This window comes from Carcharodon carcharias, chromosome 2, assembly GCF_017639515.1.
Source record: "Carcharodon carcharias isolate sCarCar2 chromosome 2, sCarCar2.pri, whole genome shotgun sequence".
Classification (NCBI taxonomy): Eukaryota; Metazoa; Chordata; class Chondrichthyes; order Lamniformes; family Lamnidae; genus Carcharodon; species Carcharodon carcharias.
In genome coordinates, this window is record NC_054468.1 from 207,937,029 (window position 1) to 207,958,326 (window position 21,298).

At 41.7% G+C, this 21,298-nt stretch overlaps 1 protein-coding gene across 1 annotated transcript in view; it reads left to right on the forward strand.

The window, feature by feature from the left end:
• The first annotated feature begins 279 nt into the window (after window positions 1-279).
• The window catches only part of LOC121272175 (calpain-2 catalytic subunit-like), an 81,294-nt gene continuing 60,275 nt past the window's right edge, over window positions 280-21,298 (forward strand). Inside the window, exons 1-2 of the mRNA XM_041178681.1 lie at window positions 280-647; window positions 3,811-3,880. Of these exons, the coding sequence (XP_041034615.1) occupies window positions 411-647; window positions 3,811-3,880 (307 nt within the window). The 5' untranslated portion in view covers window positions 280-410. The remainder of the gene's footprint in view (window positions 648-3,810; window positions 3,881-21,298) is intronic.

A 21,298-nucleotide genomic window follows, 5' to 3' on the forward strand; every position in this document is an offset into this window, starting at 1 on the left:
CACCAACAAGAGTTGCTGAAGGTACATGAACTTGGTCAAATAAAAGGAGAAAAGTTTAATATTTTATTAGACAGGGATTAACCACGTAACACCTTCATCTAGGAATGACGTTGTCACCTTGCAGGGCTCCACCTAGGATCCCGGCCCAGCAACTCTTTGGGTGTTTGGTTTTGAATTTAGCAATGGGCGGTGGGAAGGTTACGAAAGTCCCGGGGGGGCAGGAATTCATCTATCCACACCTTGTAACGCAGGCGTTGCCGCAAATGCAGCCGCACCTAGCTCTGACTGTGTGCAAAAATAAAACACCTTTCGGTGCGATCCCATCCGGCAAGGCACGAATCTAGTGCTGCTTTTCCACTGGCTCCGAATTTTCCAGTTGAAGAGCGTAAACCCGTCGACAGGCCGTCATTATGTCAGGTATGGCAGCTCGTATCAAGAAGCTGAGGGAACAAGCGGCGGGCATCGGCTCCTATGGGCAGCCCGTGAAATTCCTCAATCAGGATTACGAAGCACTCCGGCAACAGTGCTTGGAAACTGGAAGCCTCTTCTGTGACGAGAGCTTCCCTGCCTGTCCTTCATCCTTGGGCTTCAATGAACTGGGACCAGCTTCATACAAAACCAGAGACGTCGAGTGGAAACGCCCCAAGGTATTACGCTTTCTTCCAAAAAAAAATTAATTGTTGATTAATTTATTACCTCATTCATTTGAACTCGATCCTACTACTGAATAGCAGCTCGCATTTAAACAACACAGCCAAGAAACGCGCGCCTTGAGGTGTGTGAGAGTGATGTGAAATTCCTCTTCGGTAAAACACCGGGAGAATGCCATGTTCCTCATACTGACAGCCCGCAGATGGAATGGTTCTCGGGCTCTTAGAAGCAGAATAAACGCGGGATTCTAGGCTCTGAGAAATGTCTAGTGTGGAGGGCTAATCATAAAAGTACCTGTCGGCATTTGTTCTTAATTGAGTGAAGTGTATAAACTAGTGGTAATTTTCCCAGGGTCGGTTTTTGGTGGCACAGCTTGCCGAACAGCAATCCAAGGCTGAAGCGCGCTGCACCCCATAGTGGGGCCTTTCCTTCCCTTCCCGTGGTAAATGTTTGGTTTGGGGGGGGGGTGGGGCGGGGGTGCTTGGAATGTTGGCCTTTATTGCAAGGGGGATGGAGTATAAAAGTAAAGAAATATTATTGGTACAACTGTACAGGGCATTGGTGAGACCACATCTAGATTACTAGTACAGTTTTGGTCTCCTTACTTGAGGGATATACTTGCATTGGAAGTAGTTCAGAGAAAGTTCGCCAGGCTGATTCCTCAGATGAATGGGGTTGTTTAATGAAGAAATGTTGAGCAGGTTGGACCTGTACTCATTGGAGCTTAGAAGAATTAGAGGTGATCTTATTGAAAGTTATAAGATTCGGGTGGGGGACGGGGGGAGGGGGCTTGACAGGTTGGATGCTGAGAGGATGTTTTCCCTCATGGGGGAATTTAGAGCCAGGGACACTGTTTCAAAATAAGGGACCTCCCAGTTAAACTGGAAATGAGAAATTTCTTCTGAGGGTGATTAATCTTTGGAATCCTCTTCACAGAGGAGTGGAGGTTTGGCCATTGAATATATTCAATGCTGAATTAGTCAGATTTTTGTTCTTCAAGGGTTATGGATTGGGGTGAGTGGGTGCAGCAGGCAGGAAAGTGGAATTAAGGCCGCAATCAGATCAGCATGATCTTGTTGAATAGCAGAGCCGGCTTGATAGGCTGAATAGTGTACTTCTCATGATTTTTTTTTCATCTTCACCATGTTATGCACATCCCACAGTCATTTGCTATTGCTTTTTGTATTTAGTATTTTGCCTTTGTTACCCAGAGGCAGTGTAATGAGTGCTGCATTAATTAATTTTGTTTCAACTAATTATGCTTTGTATTGGGGGTGTATTTTAAAAGATGTCAACAATCAACATCTCCTCCAACATTGCCACTTGCCAAAGCCATCAACTTGTCCCCCCCTTTCCTTAATGGCTAGCATGTTTTCTTCTGCGCAGTGACAGGATGAGTTCAGCCTCATTTGGTTGTGACTCATGTTTTGTGTGACCTCCTGCAAGAAAGTAGGGAATGTGTAAGTGACAACCTTGTGAGCCTTGTAGAGAATGTACTGTCAAAGGCAAAATGTGATGTGGGGTAGTGAAGATTGCTATAGTGGTGAGAGTAATTGCAATGTTTGTGGTGCAGTCATTATAGGTGAGTGGAGAATTGAGAGTTGAGTCTGCAGCTAGTGAACTTGAGGAGAGGGTAATTTATGTGAGAAGTAAAATCCTTGTCTTGACAACTCTGGCAAGGTCATTGAACTTTTTTGAGCATTGTAGCCATGGAACTTTTTTGAGTATTGTAGCCATGACATGGGAGCTAACCTCCTGTGAAATCCCTCTCTACTGTTGACTGAGGTGTTGCCTAAAGGGTTTTCTGTTCTCCTTGGGGGAGGGCTTTCCTCTTTTGGTTCACTGCCTGGATCAGAATCTCAAATTGGCATTGCAGAACCTGGAGCCATTTCTCTCTTCAGAAGAACTCAATGCTGCCTGCAACCATTTAAGGAGTGCTGGCTGCCGCTTAAGAGTCAGTGAAGTCCGATATTGCAAGTCACCAAACAGGCGAATAGTCATTGAATAACGCGGATAGTACTGGCTGCATGCCCAACTCATAATGAATTGTCAGCGCCCAATGAGGCCAGTGCACCATGCGCTCCATCCCCCATGCCCGTTTTGTAGGCCATTGTTTTAAAAGGGAAGCTATAGTCATGCTGTGAATTTATTCAAATGACTTCACTGTGGTTCTTAATTATGATTTCATCTTCATGATAAAAAGCAAATTATGTCATAGATATAAAACATAAAAGTGCCTGATATTTTGCCAGAAAGAAAAACGTTCTGCCTTTGTGCTTTTGAGAACATGAGGAATATTATCGAAAGAAAATTTTAATGACTTAACAGCAATGGTCTGAACTTTAGGTGTGCAGACAATACAGACCCTTCCCTACAGCACAGCAATAATTGGGGCTACAATGGACTTGGCCTTGCTGCTTATTCCACTTCCCCAACTTGTGGGCTCAATTTGTTTGTATGGAGGTAAAGTTGTAGTTTTGAATTTCATTGAAGTTTGCTAGGCAGGAGCAAAGAATCAAACTGCCATTCTTTCAGTCTTTTCCTTTGTTAGCCCAAGAATAAAAGTTGAGAAAATAACAAAATAATGCATAACGTAGGTTAATGAGAGTTATGTGCCTGGTGGAGTGTGTAGTATTTCACAGTCAAGCATTTACACACATTGAGCATTCTGTAACTGTGCGGTTTAGTTTATACTTTTTTTAAAAAAAAATCAGGAACTCATAAACTCTATAGCGGTCCACAATCTAAATTGAGCCTAATCTGATGGGATGTCAGTCTGCAGAGTGTAAGCTTCTACATATGAAATGAGTTTAGGCCCTTTCAAAACCGTTCCCGATGGCTATTGGCCCACAACACACTACTTGCCATAATTTGGCGCTGAATTATCAGTTTCTTTGGAAGAAACCATGGATAGCTGATGTAGGAAATTGATTATTTTCCCATTGTTAATGAAGAGAATGCTTGTGTGTTTTGAATCCTTAAGCTTTTGGCCCATCAGATAGATAACTATGCAAAATAGAAAATTGTTCAACAGTGTTCCTTTCTCTTCGTAACATTGTATAATTAGCAAACTCCCTTTTCATTCTTGCATCTTGTTTTGCCTCAAGAAATTAAAATGAAGTCCTTTCTCCATTATTCTATATATTTTCATTATTTCAGGATCTGTGCGGGGACCCCAAGTTTATTATTGGAGAAGCTTCACGCACGGACATCTGCCAGGGGGCACTGGGTAAGTGGCAAGAAACTTTTGAAAATGACTCTTTTTGGTTCCTTAGAGCACAAAAATTGGTCATTTGGCTCAACTGCTCTGTGTCAGTGTTTATATTCTCAGGAGCCTCCTCCCACCCTACTTCATCTAATCCCATCAACATATCCTAATACTTGTTTCTCCCTCGTGTGTTTATATGGATTCCCATTAGAAGCGTCTGCTATTCACCTTAACTGATATATGGTAGTGTGTTCCACGTTCTTACCATTCTTTGGGTAAAGAAGTTTTTCCTGAATTCCTTTTGGGATTGTGGTGTCTCCTGATACATGGGAGATTGCAAGGCGGCCATCTTTTTTCCATATAGGGTATGGACATGAATGGAGCAGGGCCTGAAGTGGAAATATGTCTTTGGTCTGATGCTGTCTTTTCTAAGGATGGAGATGCATTGAAAAAGTTAATTAATAATGCTGCCACATTGTAAGTGGAAAAACAACTTGCTATGTGTTTTTAAATTGACTTTTTATTTGTGCTTTAGATTTGGAAATTTCTAACAAGCCTAGAGACATAGACTGCAACACAGCAGTCAGTTTTGTGTACTTGTACTGCACTTATGCAATACCTTTATAATTTAGAAATGTTGCACGCGGTTCTGGCAGTAATGCAGTTTAATGTGGGATGTTGAGTCCTTCCTGCCTGCTGCCTATGCTTGGACTTGGCTCTCCAATGTGATCAGGTGCTAAAATTGATAAAAACAAAAACAGAATTACCTGGAAAAACTCAGCAGGTCTGGCAGCATCGGCGGAGAAGAAAAGAGTTGACGTTTCGAGTCCTCATGACCCTTCAACAGAACTGGGTGAATCCAAGGAGAGGGGTGAAATATAAGCTGAGGGGATGAGAGAAGTGGAGGGGGGTGGTGTGGTTGTAGGGACAAGCAAGCAGTGATAGGAGCAGATAATCAAAAGATGTCACAGACAAAAGAACATAGAGGTGTTGAAGTTGGTGATATTATCTAAACATGTCGGAGATGGAGACAGTCACTGAGAAAGGAGATATGGCTGTGAAAGCGGGTTTTAGTAAACTAAAAAAACTTTAGTTAGCTAAAATGGATAAACTGGTTTTGCAGAAGAATTAAAATGTGAGCCTGTCATATCTAGAAAAACAGCCTCTAGGCTGATCTTTGAGTTAGTCATCCAATTGTGAACCAAACACGCCTGCAGACACAATATGCTTAAAAAGCCCTTTCTGCTGCTTTCTGAAGAGCAGGTATGAAAGTTTAAGCATTTCAACTGTTTTTCATCATTGCTGCCATATCCGCCCTCCTGTGTGATTTTTGGATTTGGCAAAAAGAAGAGCGTCTGCAGCAGAGAGTGGAGAATGTGACAGAAATAGAAAATGTACCCCTTCATTTTACCCGAGAATCTATTTGTGCAGTTTAAGTCAGAAATGCATTGGTTTGGCACCTTTTGGTGTACTTGACATATGGAACAAAAGGAAACGGGATCGGGAGGAACTGTGCATAAAACTTGTGGACATGCATACATTATATATACCATAGGCACCGTTTTTCATTTCGTTCCCAATTTTAGCACCTCATTTGCAAATTTCACTCAGTGAAACAAAATGAACAAGACTGATTTTGTTGACATAGCTTGCAAGTTGGCAGTGAACATTTTAATTCAAAGCCAGGAATAGAGGAATGAACCTTAAGCTTTTGCATTGGTGGAAATGACTACTTTGTGAAATTTAAAGTGAAGAAACTCAATGTTCTCCAAAAATAAAGGTTTCTGTGAGCATAGTATTTTATTATTTAATCACTAACCTTCTTGAGTTTATATTCATTCTCACTTCTCCAAGTGCAAAACAAAGAAACTTAAGACTCTATTTACAGCAGTTGTTTCTTTGTCAGTGGTATCATTTTTTACAAATGTGATGATTTTGCTACTGAGGAAAGAATGCTTTCATTTTGAAGTGCTTGTTTTCCTCCCAAAAGACCCTGTTTTGCTCAAGTTTAAAAGATTTCCATGAGCTGAGTTGTTTATACATTTTGGCAAAACGGAATTGAAGTCTTCTAGGTTTTATAGTAAGAAATATCCTGCTGAGTGGCATGTTTAGATGATTAAGTTCATAAGACCAGTTTATTACAACCTTCACAATCATTTGGGATGCCTAAAATTACTACATGCATTGTCAAATTTTAAAAAGGGAGTTTTGCAATTTGGAAATCCAGATTTTCTGGTGAGTGGCCTAATCCGAGGGATAAGCATTACGAACATGGAACCTTTTACTGCAATTGTTTCATTGTACTGAACCCACCTTTTTCAGCCAAAGGTTGCAAATTATGCTTTTTTTTTAACCCCTGCACAACATATGTAACTTTGCTTTATCAATATCTCACATTTAAAAAATTAATGTGGAGATAACTAGACAAAGGGCCATGTGGATATTGCCGAATTACACCAAGGAGAAAAGAATAAATGGAAAATGTTTGAGCAGGATCAGTCAGGAGCGATTAAACAGATTAATATTTTGGATGTGAACCATTTTTCAAGGCTAGTTGTCTGGCATTAACACAGCGGTTGTCTAATGGGAGTTCTGGTGAAAATTGTCCATTTATACCATTTGTCCAAGATTTCTGCTGACGTTTATGCAGGAGAGCGGGAGAACCCTATAGAAATTTCCTTCTCTGGGCTTTGTAGAAGGATCTTCACTCAAAGTTTTAACGTGCCTAATTCTCTCCACAGATACTGACTGACCAGCTGTATGTTTTTAGCATTTCCTGTTTTCATTTAAGAACTTTACAGCAGCTGCAGAAGTATTTTGCTTTTAAGAAGAAGTGATGTGTTTAGATGGTTAGGTAACACTGTGCTTGAGTTTGGGGGAAAAATCTTGTGACCTTTAGGAAAGGAAGACATGGGCGAGGGGGTTAAGAATTTGCCTAGTTTTGAGATGTTGGGAAAGAATGGGTTAAAGTAGGAAATATCCATTATCCAGCCTTGAATCGTTCAGTTGAACATTTTTTTGCTTGGCGGCCGACATGCCCTTGACATTAAGTTGTAAGATTTGGAGAGCATGCCCAATTGCCATAAAGCCAGAATGTTGCTCAATGTTGAGACTGGGGGTGCTGGGGTTCTGCAAGGGGGCTCTTTCGGAGACCTTTAATTTTCTATTGGGATTCACTCTGTTGGTAGTATCATTAGCTTCCCCAGGGGTGCCTGGTCAGTGATGGAGGGCACGATGTGAACGCTGGTCCACTGGGAACACTAAAGCCAAGCATCAAGCTCCACACCCTCCTCATCAATTCCAGTACTGTCTACTGCCCCTGTCTCAGGCTAAACCAAATTGTCTGCAACTTTGACATCCTATTCATTTCTCAAGATGAGCTTCAGTTTCCATAATCTTTCTATTGGAAAGGCTGCCTACTTCCATCTTTGTGGCATCAGCTGACTTACCCCATCTCCTGCATTCATCCCTTTATGACTTCCAAATTTGACTGTTCCAGTGATATCCTGGCTGGCCCTCTATTCTCCATCCTACATCCTCCATAAACTTCAGCTCACCTAAAACTCTGCTGTTCAGAGTTCCGCCTCCTGTTCAGTAACATAATTATTCTGTGCCCTTTAGTCTCTTTTTTCACAGGCTTGTCTTGTAATTTTAGTTCAAATAAGATAGTTCCAGAAGGCTTGATTTAATGGTATAGATTTTCAACTTCAAGATGGGAATCATGAGTGAGGTCACTTCTTGACTTTGCAATCCCACTTCGTACCTGGCTTTGCCTGCCCATGCTATTTTCATTATGGGGTTGTGGGGGCAGGCTGGAGTTGGGGCCGCTGCCTCCGGAGGCAAACCCGAGGTGGAGAGTGAGGTGGGTGGATGCCAAAGCAGGCAGGTTAAAAGGCTTGCTTTGGTTCTCTGGGACATGGGCCTAGTTTGGTAGATGAGTGCGAGGCCCCCTAACCCTCAAACCCCCATGCCTTTTCCATATCCTAGTGCCTCCCCCCCCCCATGCCCACTCATGCAGTATCTACTTTGATGTCAATCAAACAGTTCTGCCATCTGTTCAAGCTTAAAAGCAAGGGAACAGATGTTTGAGCTGGTTAGTCAATAAAAAGATTAAATCACGGGGTCATTCACACAGTCAAATCTGAATACCACTATTGTTCAATGCACAAGCACTTTATCTGTTGGATAATGTACTCTAATGCATCTGAACACTTTTCCAATTTCAATTTAATAGCCACTTGCCCATCATCAATCACTGCAATATTACACCATTACAGTATGACATGAGAAGTTGTCAACACCTTTTGAACTTGCCTATCAAAAGATTCCAATTCCAAATTAGAAATGCCCCGTGGTTCAAGACTTGTCTGAAGTTCCGTTAACCACACTGTCTTCAGGAGCTGGCCTGACACCATCAAAATTGAGAGGAATCTAAAATACCCATCCCTGCAATGGAGCTGGAAGATTGGGAGTGCTGCATGTGCTACCTGCACACTTAACCCATGATGGGAATGGGGCCAGGAATCCCAGAATTGGTTTCCAACTGCCTCTGCTCCAGCATGGACAGAGGCATGAAAATTCGGCCCTGTGCGTCTCAAATAATTCAATAGAGGTAAATAGAGAATGTTTAATGCATTTAATTGGAAATTTAACCCTGTTGAGGCAAAGGGATGGGGGTGGTGGTGTACAATGACATATGCTGCAATGTGAATCATGTGTGGTACCGCCAATTGATATTTGTATCCAAATTAAATAAAACTGAGTTGTTATTCTGCATAGATTTGATGGAGAAGGGTTTTAGGAGCTGCTGTTGTAGGAATTGAATCAAAGACTTTGAGGGATACGGAAGGAAGGCAGTAAATAGAGTTAAGTTGCAGAGCAGCCATTATTTCATTGAATGGCCAAACAGGTTCAAAGGACTAAATAGCCTCCTCCTGTTTGTATATTACCCTGGCTAAGTGATTACAATTTTATTTCTTTTTCTTCACTTTGAGGTCATCATCAGTAGTGCCTCAATGGAAGCTGCCTATTTAAGGCCAATAGTTAGTATTGAATTAGTTAATGGTGATTGCTGGTCAAACACCTCTTCAACCCCGATTTGCAAACTTTCCACTGCCATGTCCCTGGAGTAGTGCTGTGATGGACACACTAAGGTGGCCTTCTTAATAAAATTTGTTCACAATGAGAGTTCTGAAGTACAACACCCGGTAGCAATGTCAAATGATAATTGTATAGATATCTGCCTTCATAACACTTTTTTTATTTTGATAGGGTAGATGGTGGTATACTGGTAATGTCACTGGACTATAGTGATTTAGAGGCCCATGCTAATATTCTGGGGACCTACTTCAAATTCCACCACACCAGCAGGTGGAATTTAAATTCAACTAATAAATCTGGACTGTAACGCTAGTGTCAGTGTTGGTGACCATGAAGCTATCATTGTTCTAAAAACCCATCTGATTCACTAATGTCCTTTTGAGGAAGTAAGTCTGCCATCCTTTCTCAGTCTGGCCTACATGTGACTCAAAATCCACAGTAATGTGGTTGACTCAACTGCCCTCTGGCCTAGCAAGCTACTCAAGTTCAATTAGGAATGGGCAGGAAATGCTGTCCTTCCACGTCCTATGGAAGAATTTAAAAAAGGTTAACGTGACAACAGGAAAAAAAATTCCACATAACAAATAAAGATCTTTGTACATTTTATTTTTGTTTAAATGTGGTTTTTGGCTGTTACAGTTATGTGAGAAGTGGTAGAATGTCTTTCCTCTCGTTCTGCTTTTTGATTGACCACAATAAATTTTAAAAGAATTTGCTTGTCAATTTAGCGAGTATTTAACTGCTTAAGTGCTGTTATTGTAAAAGACAGGTTTTTTTTGTAAGCTTTAAAAGAAAAAATGATTTTTATTGTGTTATGAAATAGAGACAATTTAAGTTATATTTGTATTTCTGGATGTTAGGAATGAGTTTTAGCTTTAAAGTTTAAGTTTGATTTGTATTCCTGTCTTTGTGTGTAAAGAAAAGGCCAAGTTGAGTTTTAGTTTCACTTTGAAAGGTGCCTGCATTTCTAATGAGTTTAACGACTCCTAAAGAGAAGTTAAGCAAACGAGTAGAAAAAAACTGTGCTGTTGCCTAGCAGCAGGGATCCAGAGAGGCAGGCCCCACAAGCGCATGCACACACATATGCACACAAAATAGTTTTGAGTTCAGATTGAAGACAGCTGCCAGGTAGAGGCAACCTAGAAAGGACAGATAGCCAGTCCCAAGCTAAAGGAGAAAGTCCGCAAATCCAGGGGACTGGAACAGGTGAAAGTCCCAAGAAGACATTCTAGTCAAAGGAAGGACAAGAACTGGGAAAAGGTCCTGTTAAATGAAGTTAAGAATGAGGAGCAGAGAAAGGCTTAAAGGAAGCAGATTTAATGTGAGAGTCCAGAAAGCCCAAAGAGAAGGCTGAAGTTCTGTAATTCTTTGCTTTGAGTATGTGAGGCAGTGGTGTACTGTTGAGGGCTAAGCCAGTGAGAGAGCATGGAAGAAAGCTTGAATGCATGTGGTGCATGAAGAACAATGGAAGGAGAGTTAGGAACCCTGGACATGACCTTGCGGAAGGCATCTGAGAGAAAACATCGGTTTGGGTGAAGATTCTAAAGCAAGTTCTTGGCGAGTGAAGTTTGGAAGCCCCCATGTGAAAGACTGAGTTCAGTGACACCGGTTGGCTTACGGTGTAACAAGCATCTGGGGGGAGTTGAAGAGAGGTTCTGTGTGGGATGGCATCTGTCGCTTGGTTTCAGAGTGTGGTGTGTCTGACCACAGGTCGCCTATTGGAACATAAGCTGTGTACTTACTGTGGACATGAGAGTATAAGATAGCTTCTGTAACTTGTGTTATCCTTACAAATCTGTATATATATCTGTAAAAGGTATAGCTGCAGGTGAAGGAATATCGTAATATAGATCATCACTTCTTGTTTAATAAATATTTTATTCTTTTGTTAAAAATTCATCAGCTAACTCCTGTGACTCTGTTCAGTAGCTACTCTCCACATATCTAAACAAACAAAATAAAAGTTAGGATCTATCAAGCTGGGTTCCACTCTGAGATCAGGCTTGTCTAGTGGTAACTTCAGCTGGGATCAAAACAATTGTTGTTAACACCCATTAGATGATAAAATCATAAAACTGTTCCAAATCTCTCACACACAGACACATGCACCATATGCTAGGGGGACCACAAGTTCTGTTCTCATTGTTACAAATCTGACTCTGATCCTATAAAAGCAGTTTCTTTTTTTTAACATACACAGGGTTCGCTTACGATCATATGACCTCCATTCAGAAACTAACCAGTTACCAAATATGGTCACCATAAACTAGAATGCGCATTCTAGGTCCATTGTTTAAAGTGATTGGATTAAATGGTTGGTGGAGTCCTCTTCTCAACCAGGGACGACTGTCCAAAGTGATTGAGTTTAACGGCTCTGTCTCCACCCTCGTGAACAAACAGATTAATCTGTATTTCCACTTAGTCAGGATGACTTGGGAGCCTTTAAAAGCACAGGTCCTGATTCCGGGATTCCCGGCCCTGTTACTGGGGTTTCTGTTCTTTGGAAGTACATTTTTAAAGCTGCAGGCTGGTTCCTGGCTGGCTCTATTGTGAGAATAGGCATGTCCTAGTCCTCTGCAATTTTCATGGAGCTGGGCTAGCTTGTGCAGCTGTCATTTGAGAAATACAATTTGTACCTCTTGGATGTTTCCTGTAGTCAAGGTGACACCAGGTAGGACAAAGCAGCCCACTCGACTGGCACCCCATCCACAAACATTCACTCCCTTCACCACCGACGCACAGTAGCAGCAGTGTGTACCAGCTACAAGATGCACTGCAGGAACTCACCAATGCTCCTTAGACAGCACCTTCCAAACCCATGACCACTACCATCTAGAAGGACAAGGGCAGTAGATACATGGCAACACCACCATCTGGAAGTTACCCTCCAAACCATTCGCCATGCTGACTTGGAAATATATCACCGTTCTTTCACTGTCACTGGGTCAAAATCCTGGAACTCCCTCCCTAACAGCACTGTGGATGTATCTACACCACATGGAATGCAGCAGTTCAAGAAGGCAGCTATCCATCACCTTCTCGAGGGCAATTAGGGATGGGCAATAAATGCTGGCCTAGCCAGTGATGCCCACATCCCTTGAATGAATTTTTAGAAAGTGAAACTTCCATGCCTGTGACTTAAGGGGCCACTGGGGAGTTGGTTCAGATGACTGGGTGACAACATGTTTTATCTTTTGAGTTGCAGACTTTTATGCACTGTTTCCATTTTAAAAGAATTCCAAATCTCTCACTTTAACTGGATTGTGCCATTTGCAAGGAAGATCTTCCATGTCTCCTTCATTTCTAGATAGCACCTTCATTCCTGAGCAATCAGTCACATTTGATAGCTTTTATGAACACTAAATATATTAATGTACAGGTCCCACCACTTGTAGTGTGTACATTGATAATGCTAGCTGCCTGTGACATGAGAATAAAAAATAGGCAGCCCCTCTCAAACATTAATTTGATGTTCAAAATGCCCCCAAATCACTAGTAAACAATGTAAGCCCACGTGTATGTGGGTTTACAAACTTTATTTCAGCCACAAATACAAGAGCAAAATACCAAGGATGCTGGAAATTTGAAATGAAAACAATGCTGGAAATACAGCAGCCTCTGGGGAGAGAAAGGACCACTTGACTTGAAATATTAACTATGTTTCTCTCTTCCCAGACCTGATCCAGCATTTAAGTCATGTTTTTGAAATGAAAAGTTAACTTCTGATTTCGTTATAGAGTACATAAGTGTACCAATAATTTTTTTTATTCATTCATGGGATGTGGCTTTATTACCATCCCTTGTTGCCCTAGTTCTGAGGGCATTTAAGAGTCAACCACATTGCTGTGGGTCTGGAGTCACATCTAGGCCAGACAAGGACAGCAGGTCTCCTTCCCTAAAGGGTATTAGCAAACCAGATGGGTTTTTACAACAATTGACAATGGTTTCATAGTTATTGTTAGACTTTCAATTCTAGATTTTTATTGAATTCAAATTCCATCATTTGCCGGAGTGAGATTTGAACCTGTGTCCCCAGAGTATTACCCTGAGTCTCTGAATTATCAGTCCAGCGACAATACCACTATACTATTGCCTCCCCCAGTGGCAAACTTTGTAATCTATGCCTCCACTCTTTTTCTAGTGGTATGGTGACCCAAATGTTTCCACCTTTCTTAGTGTGTCCAAGTTTGGCTCTTTATCCAGATGCTATTGCATCCTTAATGTTAAAACCGTAGAATGAAGATGACCCAGTGTTACTTTGGCATCTGAATGAGTTTTTCTGTGTGCAAAGTGGAACTTTATGTTGTGGCAAGACTTTTAAATTCTTTCACAGGACATGGCCATTGCTGGCTAGGCCAGCATTTTTATTGCCCATCTCTAATTGCCCTTGAGAAGTTGGTGATGAGCCACCTTCTTGACTGTTGAAGTCCATTTGATGTAGGTACACACACTACAGTTAGGGAGGTAGTTCTATGATTTTGACCAAGCACCAGTGAAGGAACGGTGATATAGTTCCAAATCAGAATGGTGTGGTTTGGAAGGGGTCTTGCAGGTGGTGGTGTTCTCACGCATCTGCTGCCCTAGTCCTTCCATCTGGTAAAGGTTGCGAGTTTGGAAGGTGCTGTCGAAGGAGCCTTGGTAAGTTGCTGCAGTGCATCTTGTAGATGGTAACACTGCTGTCACTGTGCATCGGTGGTGGAGTGGATGATGAAGGTGGTGGGTGGGGTGCCAATCAAGCGAGCTGCTTTTTCTTGGATGGTGTTTTAAACATCTTGTGTTGTTGGAACTGTGCTCATCCAGGCAGGTGGAGAGTATTGTATCACACTCCTGACTTGTGCATTGTAGATGGTGGACAAGCTTTGGGGAGTCAGGTGGTGAGTTGTTTGCTGCAGTATTCCCACCCTCAGACCTGCTCTTGTAGCCACAGTATTTATATGGTTAGTCCAGTTCAGTTTCTGGTCAGTGGTAACTCCCAGGATGTCAATAGCGAAACTATTCCTCAGAGGTTAAAATTTGGCCTGCCATGTGCTTCAGCAAGGAGGCCCATGAGGAATGCATCTCTCCTATATTTTGAAGCCAGTGCAAAAATGCCTCCTGATCCTCCCCATATCCTTTCCCTCAACTTCCTCTTTTTGTCTGGATTGGGATTTTGATGCTTTTGGTGAACAGCTATTGCCAATAAATTTAAATTGGCAGAAGTAGATTTTGGTAGACAAAGCCAAGGCAAGCTTGTTGATCTTTGGCAGCTTGTGTTGCTTTTTTTTTGTCAATGATTGTACTGGGACTCATCACTTTTTTCTCTTTGCAGTAACAAATGTAACTCTTTCGAGTACAAACCCGTTTCCATCTGTTTCAGATGAAGTTATATTGTTTCATAGTTTGCCATTGTGAGATTTGAACTCCTGATAGTTTTGCCATTGTGAGATTTGAACTCTTGATACTCTTTTTTGAGTAAACCTGTTTCCATCTGTTTCAGATGAAGTTACATTGTTTCATAGTTTGCCATTGTGAGATTTGAACTCTTGATACTCTTTCGAGTAAGTTACATTGTTTCATAGTTTGCCATTGTGAGATTTGAACTCTTGATCTTGGGGTTACAAACCCAGTACCATAACCACTTGGCTATTTAGGCCAAGCCCAGTAACAAATGTAGCTGAAGTCAGATGTTAATGAGACTGCAACCTGACTCTAATTAGACTGGATTACGTAGGCAAGTTAGGTAACCAAGGCAGTTTAACAAGGTGTGACTAGCTGATTGTGCCAGAAATTGGATGAGATTTTTCTCACTTGATGTGAGCTAGAGAGAGCAGGACTTCCACGTCCTATATGTAGACATAGTAGCAGTTGACCAGTTTTCGTTAACTAATTGCGTGATAAGGCAGAACTGCAACTAACTGAGCCGAAAAGGCAGAAGATTTGGGTTATGTGTTTCAAATTGAATCTTTCCCAATGGTGGAATTTTAATTCTGCGGAACTTTGAGAAGTTCTCACCTGCTGAACAAAGAAGGCAGTTCTGAGATTTCACAAGGTAAACTGGATGAGAACCAGGCATACCCTGAAAAATAATGGACTCTTCCTGTCCGTTTTAAATATGTGGTTAGAATTTCCAAGATTCAGTGCTGCTGGCAGGAACTTGCATACATCAAGCAGCATATCAGCAAATTGCAAATGTTCTATCCGTTTGAAATTAATGAATGGAAAATCACTAGCACTGTGCCTGTAACTTCCCAATGAGCTGCACCACGTGTGTGGTAATGCGAGGCTTGAAGAAATTCTGTCCTGTAAACCTGGTGATGAATGCATGTGATTCAATACCCATGCTACAAAGTATCCCAGATGAAGAAGGCCATTTGGCTCTTTTTTAATTCCGTCATTAGGAACAATTTTAGCAAAAATACAATACTGAAGATGTTGGAAGTGAAATAACGACAAAAACACTGGAAAAACTCAACAGGTCGGGTGGAGTCTGTGGAGAGAAATGGAGTTAACATTTCAGATCGATCACCTTTCACCTGTTTCTCTGCACAGATGCTGCCTGACCTGAGTTTTTCCAGCATTTTTTTGCTCTTATTATAAGAAGAATTTTAGCCTCCTTTTCGCTCTCCTCACCCTGCCCCTGCTACATCTGATGTTTCTTAAATGATTCCAGGGCTTTTGCCTCTCTTGCTGTGCTCAGCTGTACATTCCAAATGTTGAACACTCGTTGCATGAAGAAGCACCTCCTGATATCGCTCCCAAAATTACTTGTAACTTCTCACTTCTCAGTTTATCACCTGCAAATTTAAACAGAAGATAAATAAAAATTATGGGTTTTTTTACCCTTGATAGCTTCCACAGCCTCCCTACATCTAAGAAAACTTTCAATCCTAAATCCTGGTTCAAACCTCTAGGTAATCTACCACCAACCTATATCCTGAGTTCTTCAGTAGTTCCTGCAGCAAATTTGGGTTTCCTTCTACCCCATCATGGAGCTCTCCCCCCGCCCCCGTCCTTTCAATTCACTCCCTATTTTCAATAATCTACAGAAGATCTTTCCCTTTGTGCTTTTGCTTCTGCCAAACGTTCTCCTTTTCTTTCACACCCATCCACTTAATGTACATAGATTATTACAATACAGGAACAGGTATAAATCCACAGGAATGCCTATTAAATATTGATGTCTAATCAACATGCTCTAAGGTTCACATGTCCATTCTTCAACCATCCGATTTGGTCCGTCAATTCTGTGTTGGTGCTTTTTTTTCTACACAGGAGCCATTCAATCCTACCTTTTCTGGCTTTTATTTACTTGAGTTGCCAACTTTAATGATCCATGTATCTGTACAATCAGATTTCTTTCCTCCTCCATTTCATTTAACATATCATTTAAGATGTATTTCTTTTCCCTGTTCTGACTTCCCAGATGTGTTGCTTCTATCTATCTATACTTCCATACAACTGCATCTGCTGCCTACCTGCCCATTCTGCTGGCCTGTATATATTTTTGGATGGTCCTTCCTCATCACAATTTGGCATACTCTCCAAACTGTCATTTCAGTGAATTTTATTATTGTTTCCTTTATTCCTAAATCCATGTCTATGTGTTTTTCATTATTCACTTTCCTGCAAAGTTCTGCAAGTCATCACTTTGCATGCAATGAGTTCTCTGGAAATTTTAGCTCAATAGAAATGTAAATATTATTCAAATAACCTCCCCATAGGGATGACTTGGGCAATGGCCTTAAAGGGACAGGTTAAATTGAAGAACATTTCAGCTAGACATTATCACTGTGCTCCAGACCCAAAGACTACCTAAAACCAGCGCTGCAGGAAATCAACCCTGTTTTTTGTTTAAAAATAATGAACACACAGTAAGAAAACCGGCTGTCTGGCCACAAACCACAAACATATATCATTTATGGTCAGGGGCTTAAAAGTTAAGGTGTGATGATTTGTTGGACCTCTCGGTCCCTTACTTTATTGGGTAGTGCGAAGTTGATTCACTTATTTATTCTTGGTGAAGAAGAGAGAACTTTATTTTTGTAGTACAGAAACAAGAAAACAAAATAAATGTGGGTGGCGTGTCCAAACAAATTTCCAATATGCAGAATGAAATGCAGGAAGAATTGTGTGAACATGTCAGGACAGGTGAACAGCAGCCTTAAGATGTTTGTTATAAATATCTGAACCATGAGTTGAGATTGTTATTGGTAACAAGACTGTAAGTGGGAAGCTCTTCACACACCTGCACTTGTTCTAATGAATTAAGATTGCAATAATTTTCAAGTAACTTGAAAAGAATTTCCATCAAACTGAATACATAATTTGGTATAGCAGGACCAAAGTCTGAAGCGATGTGTATGTACTTCAACTGGCATATTATCCTTGGTGACATTCCAATGCACTTCTGGCTGGTCTTCCATCGTTCACTCTCCACAAACTTGTGATCATCTAAAACTCTGTTATCTATTTTCTAACTTGCATCAAGTCTGGTTCACCCCTCACCCTGTGTTGCTGACCTATGTTAGCTCCCAGTTGAGCAGTATCTGAATTTTAAAATTCTCATCCTTGTTTTCTCATTCCACCATAGCCTCACACCACCTACAGCCCTACAACCCTCCATGATATCTGCACTCCTCTTTCTAGCCTGTTGCACATTCCTAATTTGAACCACTCCAACATTGGCCATGCTTCCAACTGCCAAGGCCCTTCGCTCTGAAATTCCCTCCCTAAACCTCTCAACCTCTTAGGACACTGCTCAAAATGTCCCGCCTGCCAAAAACTCTGGTCAGTCAGAGGCTGGCAGCTCTAATGAACAGCAGTGTCACCGAGGAGGCAGTGGCTGCTGGTGCAACACCCACCCCAGGCCTAGTATTGTCACTGCATCCCAGGCAACAGGTAAATGATGGCAGGCGGGGGTTTTGGGGTGAGATTCATGAGTGGTGGTGGGAGTCAGCAGCAAGGGCAGGGAGGTGGCTCTCAGTAGCCTCCTCCCCACTTCCCTATACCAGGCCCCTCAATCAGGCACTGAGTGCCTTTTGAATGAGGGAAATCCCCGCCACCCACCCACCCACCACCACACTGGGTTGCTTGTTGTGCTTCCTGCATGGCCAGCCCCCCACCCTGCCCACTGCTGGGCTAATACCAGCAGGGGTGGGATGAAGCCTTAAGTGGGCATTAATTGTCCACTTGAGGACCTCAGTTGGCAGCAGGGCAGGAAGCTCTCCATGGACTTAATTGGGGTTGAGGTGGGAAGATGGCGGGGTCCCCAGCCATCAATCTCCCTCCTGATTAAATACTCCCCTACCACCACACTTGCCATGGGGGAGGACATTAAATTCCACCAACAGAGTGCACAGTTTGAGAGTCAACTGAATGCATTTTACATAATTTGGGTTGAATGTTTTTTGGAACAGATGTTCCAGAAGGTGGTCACATCACTCAGTAGGGTAGTAAAGGAGACTGACTGACCTTCGGTAGACTGTGGGTAGGAAGCAACAAATGAGGGTAGAACAAGGATCGTCTGCAGAGCTGGATTTGTCTTAATAATTATGTTTGTTTAGATACCAGTGATATGGTCAAAATCAGTGACACAGATGTGACTATGAGGACTTTAAGACGCTAAGGAGTAAATGATTACTCATGGAGAAAACATTATAAGTAGGTATAATAGGCATGTGGTGATTGTGAGGGACACTATATTTGAGGGCTGGGAGATATTTGCAGACATAATCCGTAGTCCCAGGTGGTACGCTGGCACCTAGAAAGCAAAATACTGGACATCATGAAGTAACATACAGCTAGAAGCACAGAAAGGAGGTTTTGGGTTCCTAGAGGACTCAACACATTTGTGGCCAGGGAAGGCTATACCAAAGAGATGGTCTAAGTGGGAGAGGCACCTGTATACTTGTCAATAAGATAAATAGGGGAGTGGGGAAGGACTTAATTTAGGGTTGAGAAATTGAAGGGGGAGTAGCAATGTTAAAATAGACACCATTTCAGCAGTAGAAAGTTGAGATATCAGTAAGGCTGATCAAGAAACAAAATTTAAGGGGCAGCAGGAAATGCAAGACTTGGTGGAAGTTGTCCTTGCAGCTCCAGAGAGTAATGACGTAATGAGTTGTTAGTATAAATACAGACAATATGGAAGGGTGTAGCATAAGAAAAGGTGATTTATAATGGGAGGTTTTAATTATATCAAACTGGGAGAAGTAGAACAGCTCAAGTTGTAAATGTGACAGATTTTTAAATGCATTTTGTAAAACAAGAAATTACAATATAGAAACAGACCATTTGGTATTTTAGAACAGAATAGGTAACAGACCATACTAGAATTGATGATGTTTAACAAACCACAATTAGTTATTAGTCTGACAGTAACGGAACATCTTGGGAGTAGTGACCAATATATGTTTGAATTTGATATTAGGTTTGAGTTGGAGAAGGGAAAGCCACAAAGCAAGGTGCTAAATTTATCTAAGGTGTCTATTTGTTTTTTTGAAGAGATTAGAAATAAACTGAGTGCAGAAAACTGGATTTTACTAAGTAAACCTACAGATAACCAGCAGGAAATATTCAAAGAATAAAAGAACCATAAAGACTCTTAAGAGGTCAAGGCATTGAGATTCAGCCTGGGAAGTAGTTCAAAGCCAACAATAATAAATTGGGTGCTTGTTTTAGATTCCACCCATTTATCTTTTCCTGACTTCCTGCTCTTCCTGGCTAAACTAAATTAATATTTAATTTTTGTTGACTGCCACGGGGCCAGGTGAAGTGAGTGCCAAACTGTACTGACTTTGGCAGAGTGAGATCCGGACAATTTTAACTCCTGGGCGTCCCCACATGCCAGTGGGCAGCTGGCTGCCCAGACTTTCCGCTGGACGATCGGGAGGGGGCTTTGGAAAGTTCTGTGGTTCGTCAAAAGGAAGCTTGACTTTCATTGAGAAGCCCAGTGGGCACCACCTACTACTGAGTCCACATGGAAAGCATGCAAAACATTATCTGTTTAGCCCTCTTCTATTCCTGGTGTATTTTCCTGCAATCTACACTTGGTGAGAGAGCCACTGTAGCTTCCTCACTTGTGCAACTTTTAAAATTGTATGCCATCAGACCCCAATCTGCATTGATAAAGAAGAAACCCATAGGTTTCAAGTGGGTGTCCTAGCTGCTTGCTCAGAAGAGCAGGTTAATATAGAAGCCAATGGAATCAGTTCGGGATGTTTGCGGGTAAGTCATGTGGCCGATTTTTAAAGAGCCCGCCTTCTGTATGGTTAAAATTTTCCCCTAAGTCATCTAATCTGTATCCGGATGCCGCCTGATCTGTTAAGTATTTACAGAATTTCTGCTTTGGTTTTTAAGATTTCCAGTGTCTGCAGTTTATTTGCTTTTATTGATACTGCAGAAAATTGATTTACAGCAGCCATTTTAAAGGCAGCAAAAATGTCACGTAAGTTGGATGTCTTTCACCAGTGTTGCCTACATAGGACCCTGGGCTTCACATGTAGAGACAACATCACCAATGAAAAAGTCCTACAGAGAACTGGTCAGAAACACCTGTGGGATATCGTGATAGAGACATAACTGAGACTGGCAGGACATGTATTTTGCCTCCTGGGCATACACCCAGCCAGACTGGCAGTAGAATGGACAGCAGCAGATGGAAAAAGAAGATGGGCCCACCAAAGAAGACCTGGTGAAGTATGTTTAATGAGAACCTTCACGTGCAGGACACCGCCTAGCCTGGAGCGAAAGAAATTGCAATGGACCGGGGCCAGTGGCGGAGTCCAGAGGAATCAAGTCAAAGTCTGTTCACTCCAGTCTTTTTTATGAAGATCCTCATACTAAAGGTGTTCGCAGGGACCTCGATTTTTACGCTTTGCCGAGGACCATGGAAAGCCAAAAAGCAGTTCCGTTTACCAACATGGAATAAGAACAAGAAACCAGTGAATGAATCTGATATGAAAAAAGAAAAAAAGGTTGAGTTCTGGTGAAGAGTTTATGGCCAAAATGCTAACCTGCTTTCCTCTTTCATGTACTTGTCCTGCTGTGCATTTCCAGCATTTTCTGCTTTTATTTCAGATTTTTAGCATTCGTAGTTTTTCTTTAGAAACCTGACCTGACTCACTGCCTCGCTTTATCTAAACACAAAAATAGATTTAAGTAATTTGATCTGGGCAGGTCTATAGAATATAAATCATGAAGTAGGCAAATGACAAAGCAGGTTTGACCAGGTACAGACAAAAGAAAATGTGAATAGCCTCTTTATAAAGGCACATTACTTCATTTGATGCATCTATTATTAAGAGCTAATCCAAGGTTCGCCCAAGCAATATCCTTTGGTTCTGTCATTTCAATTCCCAT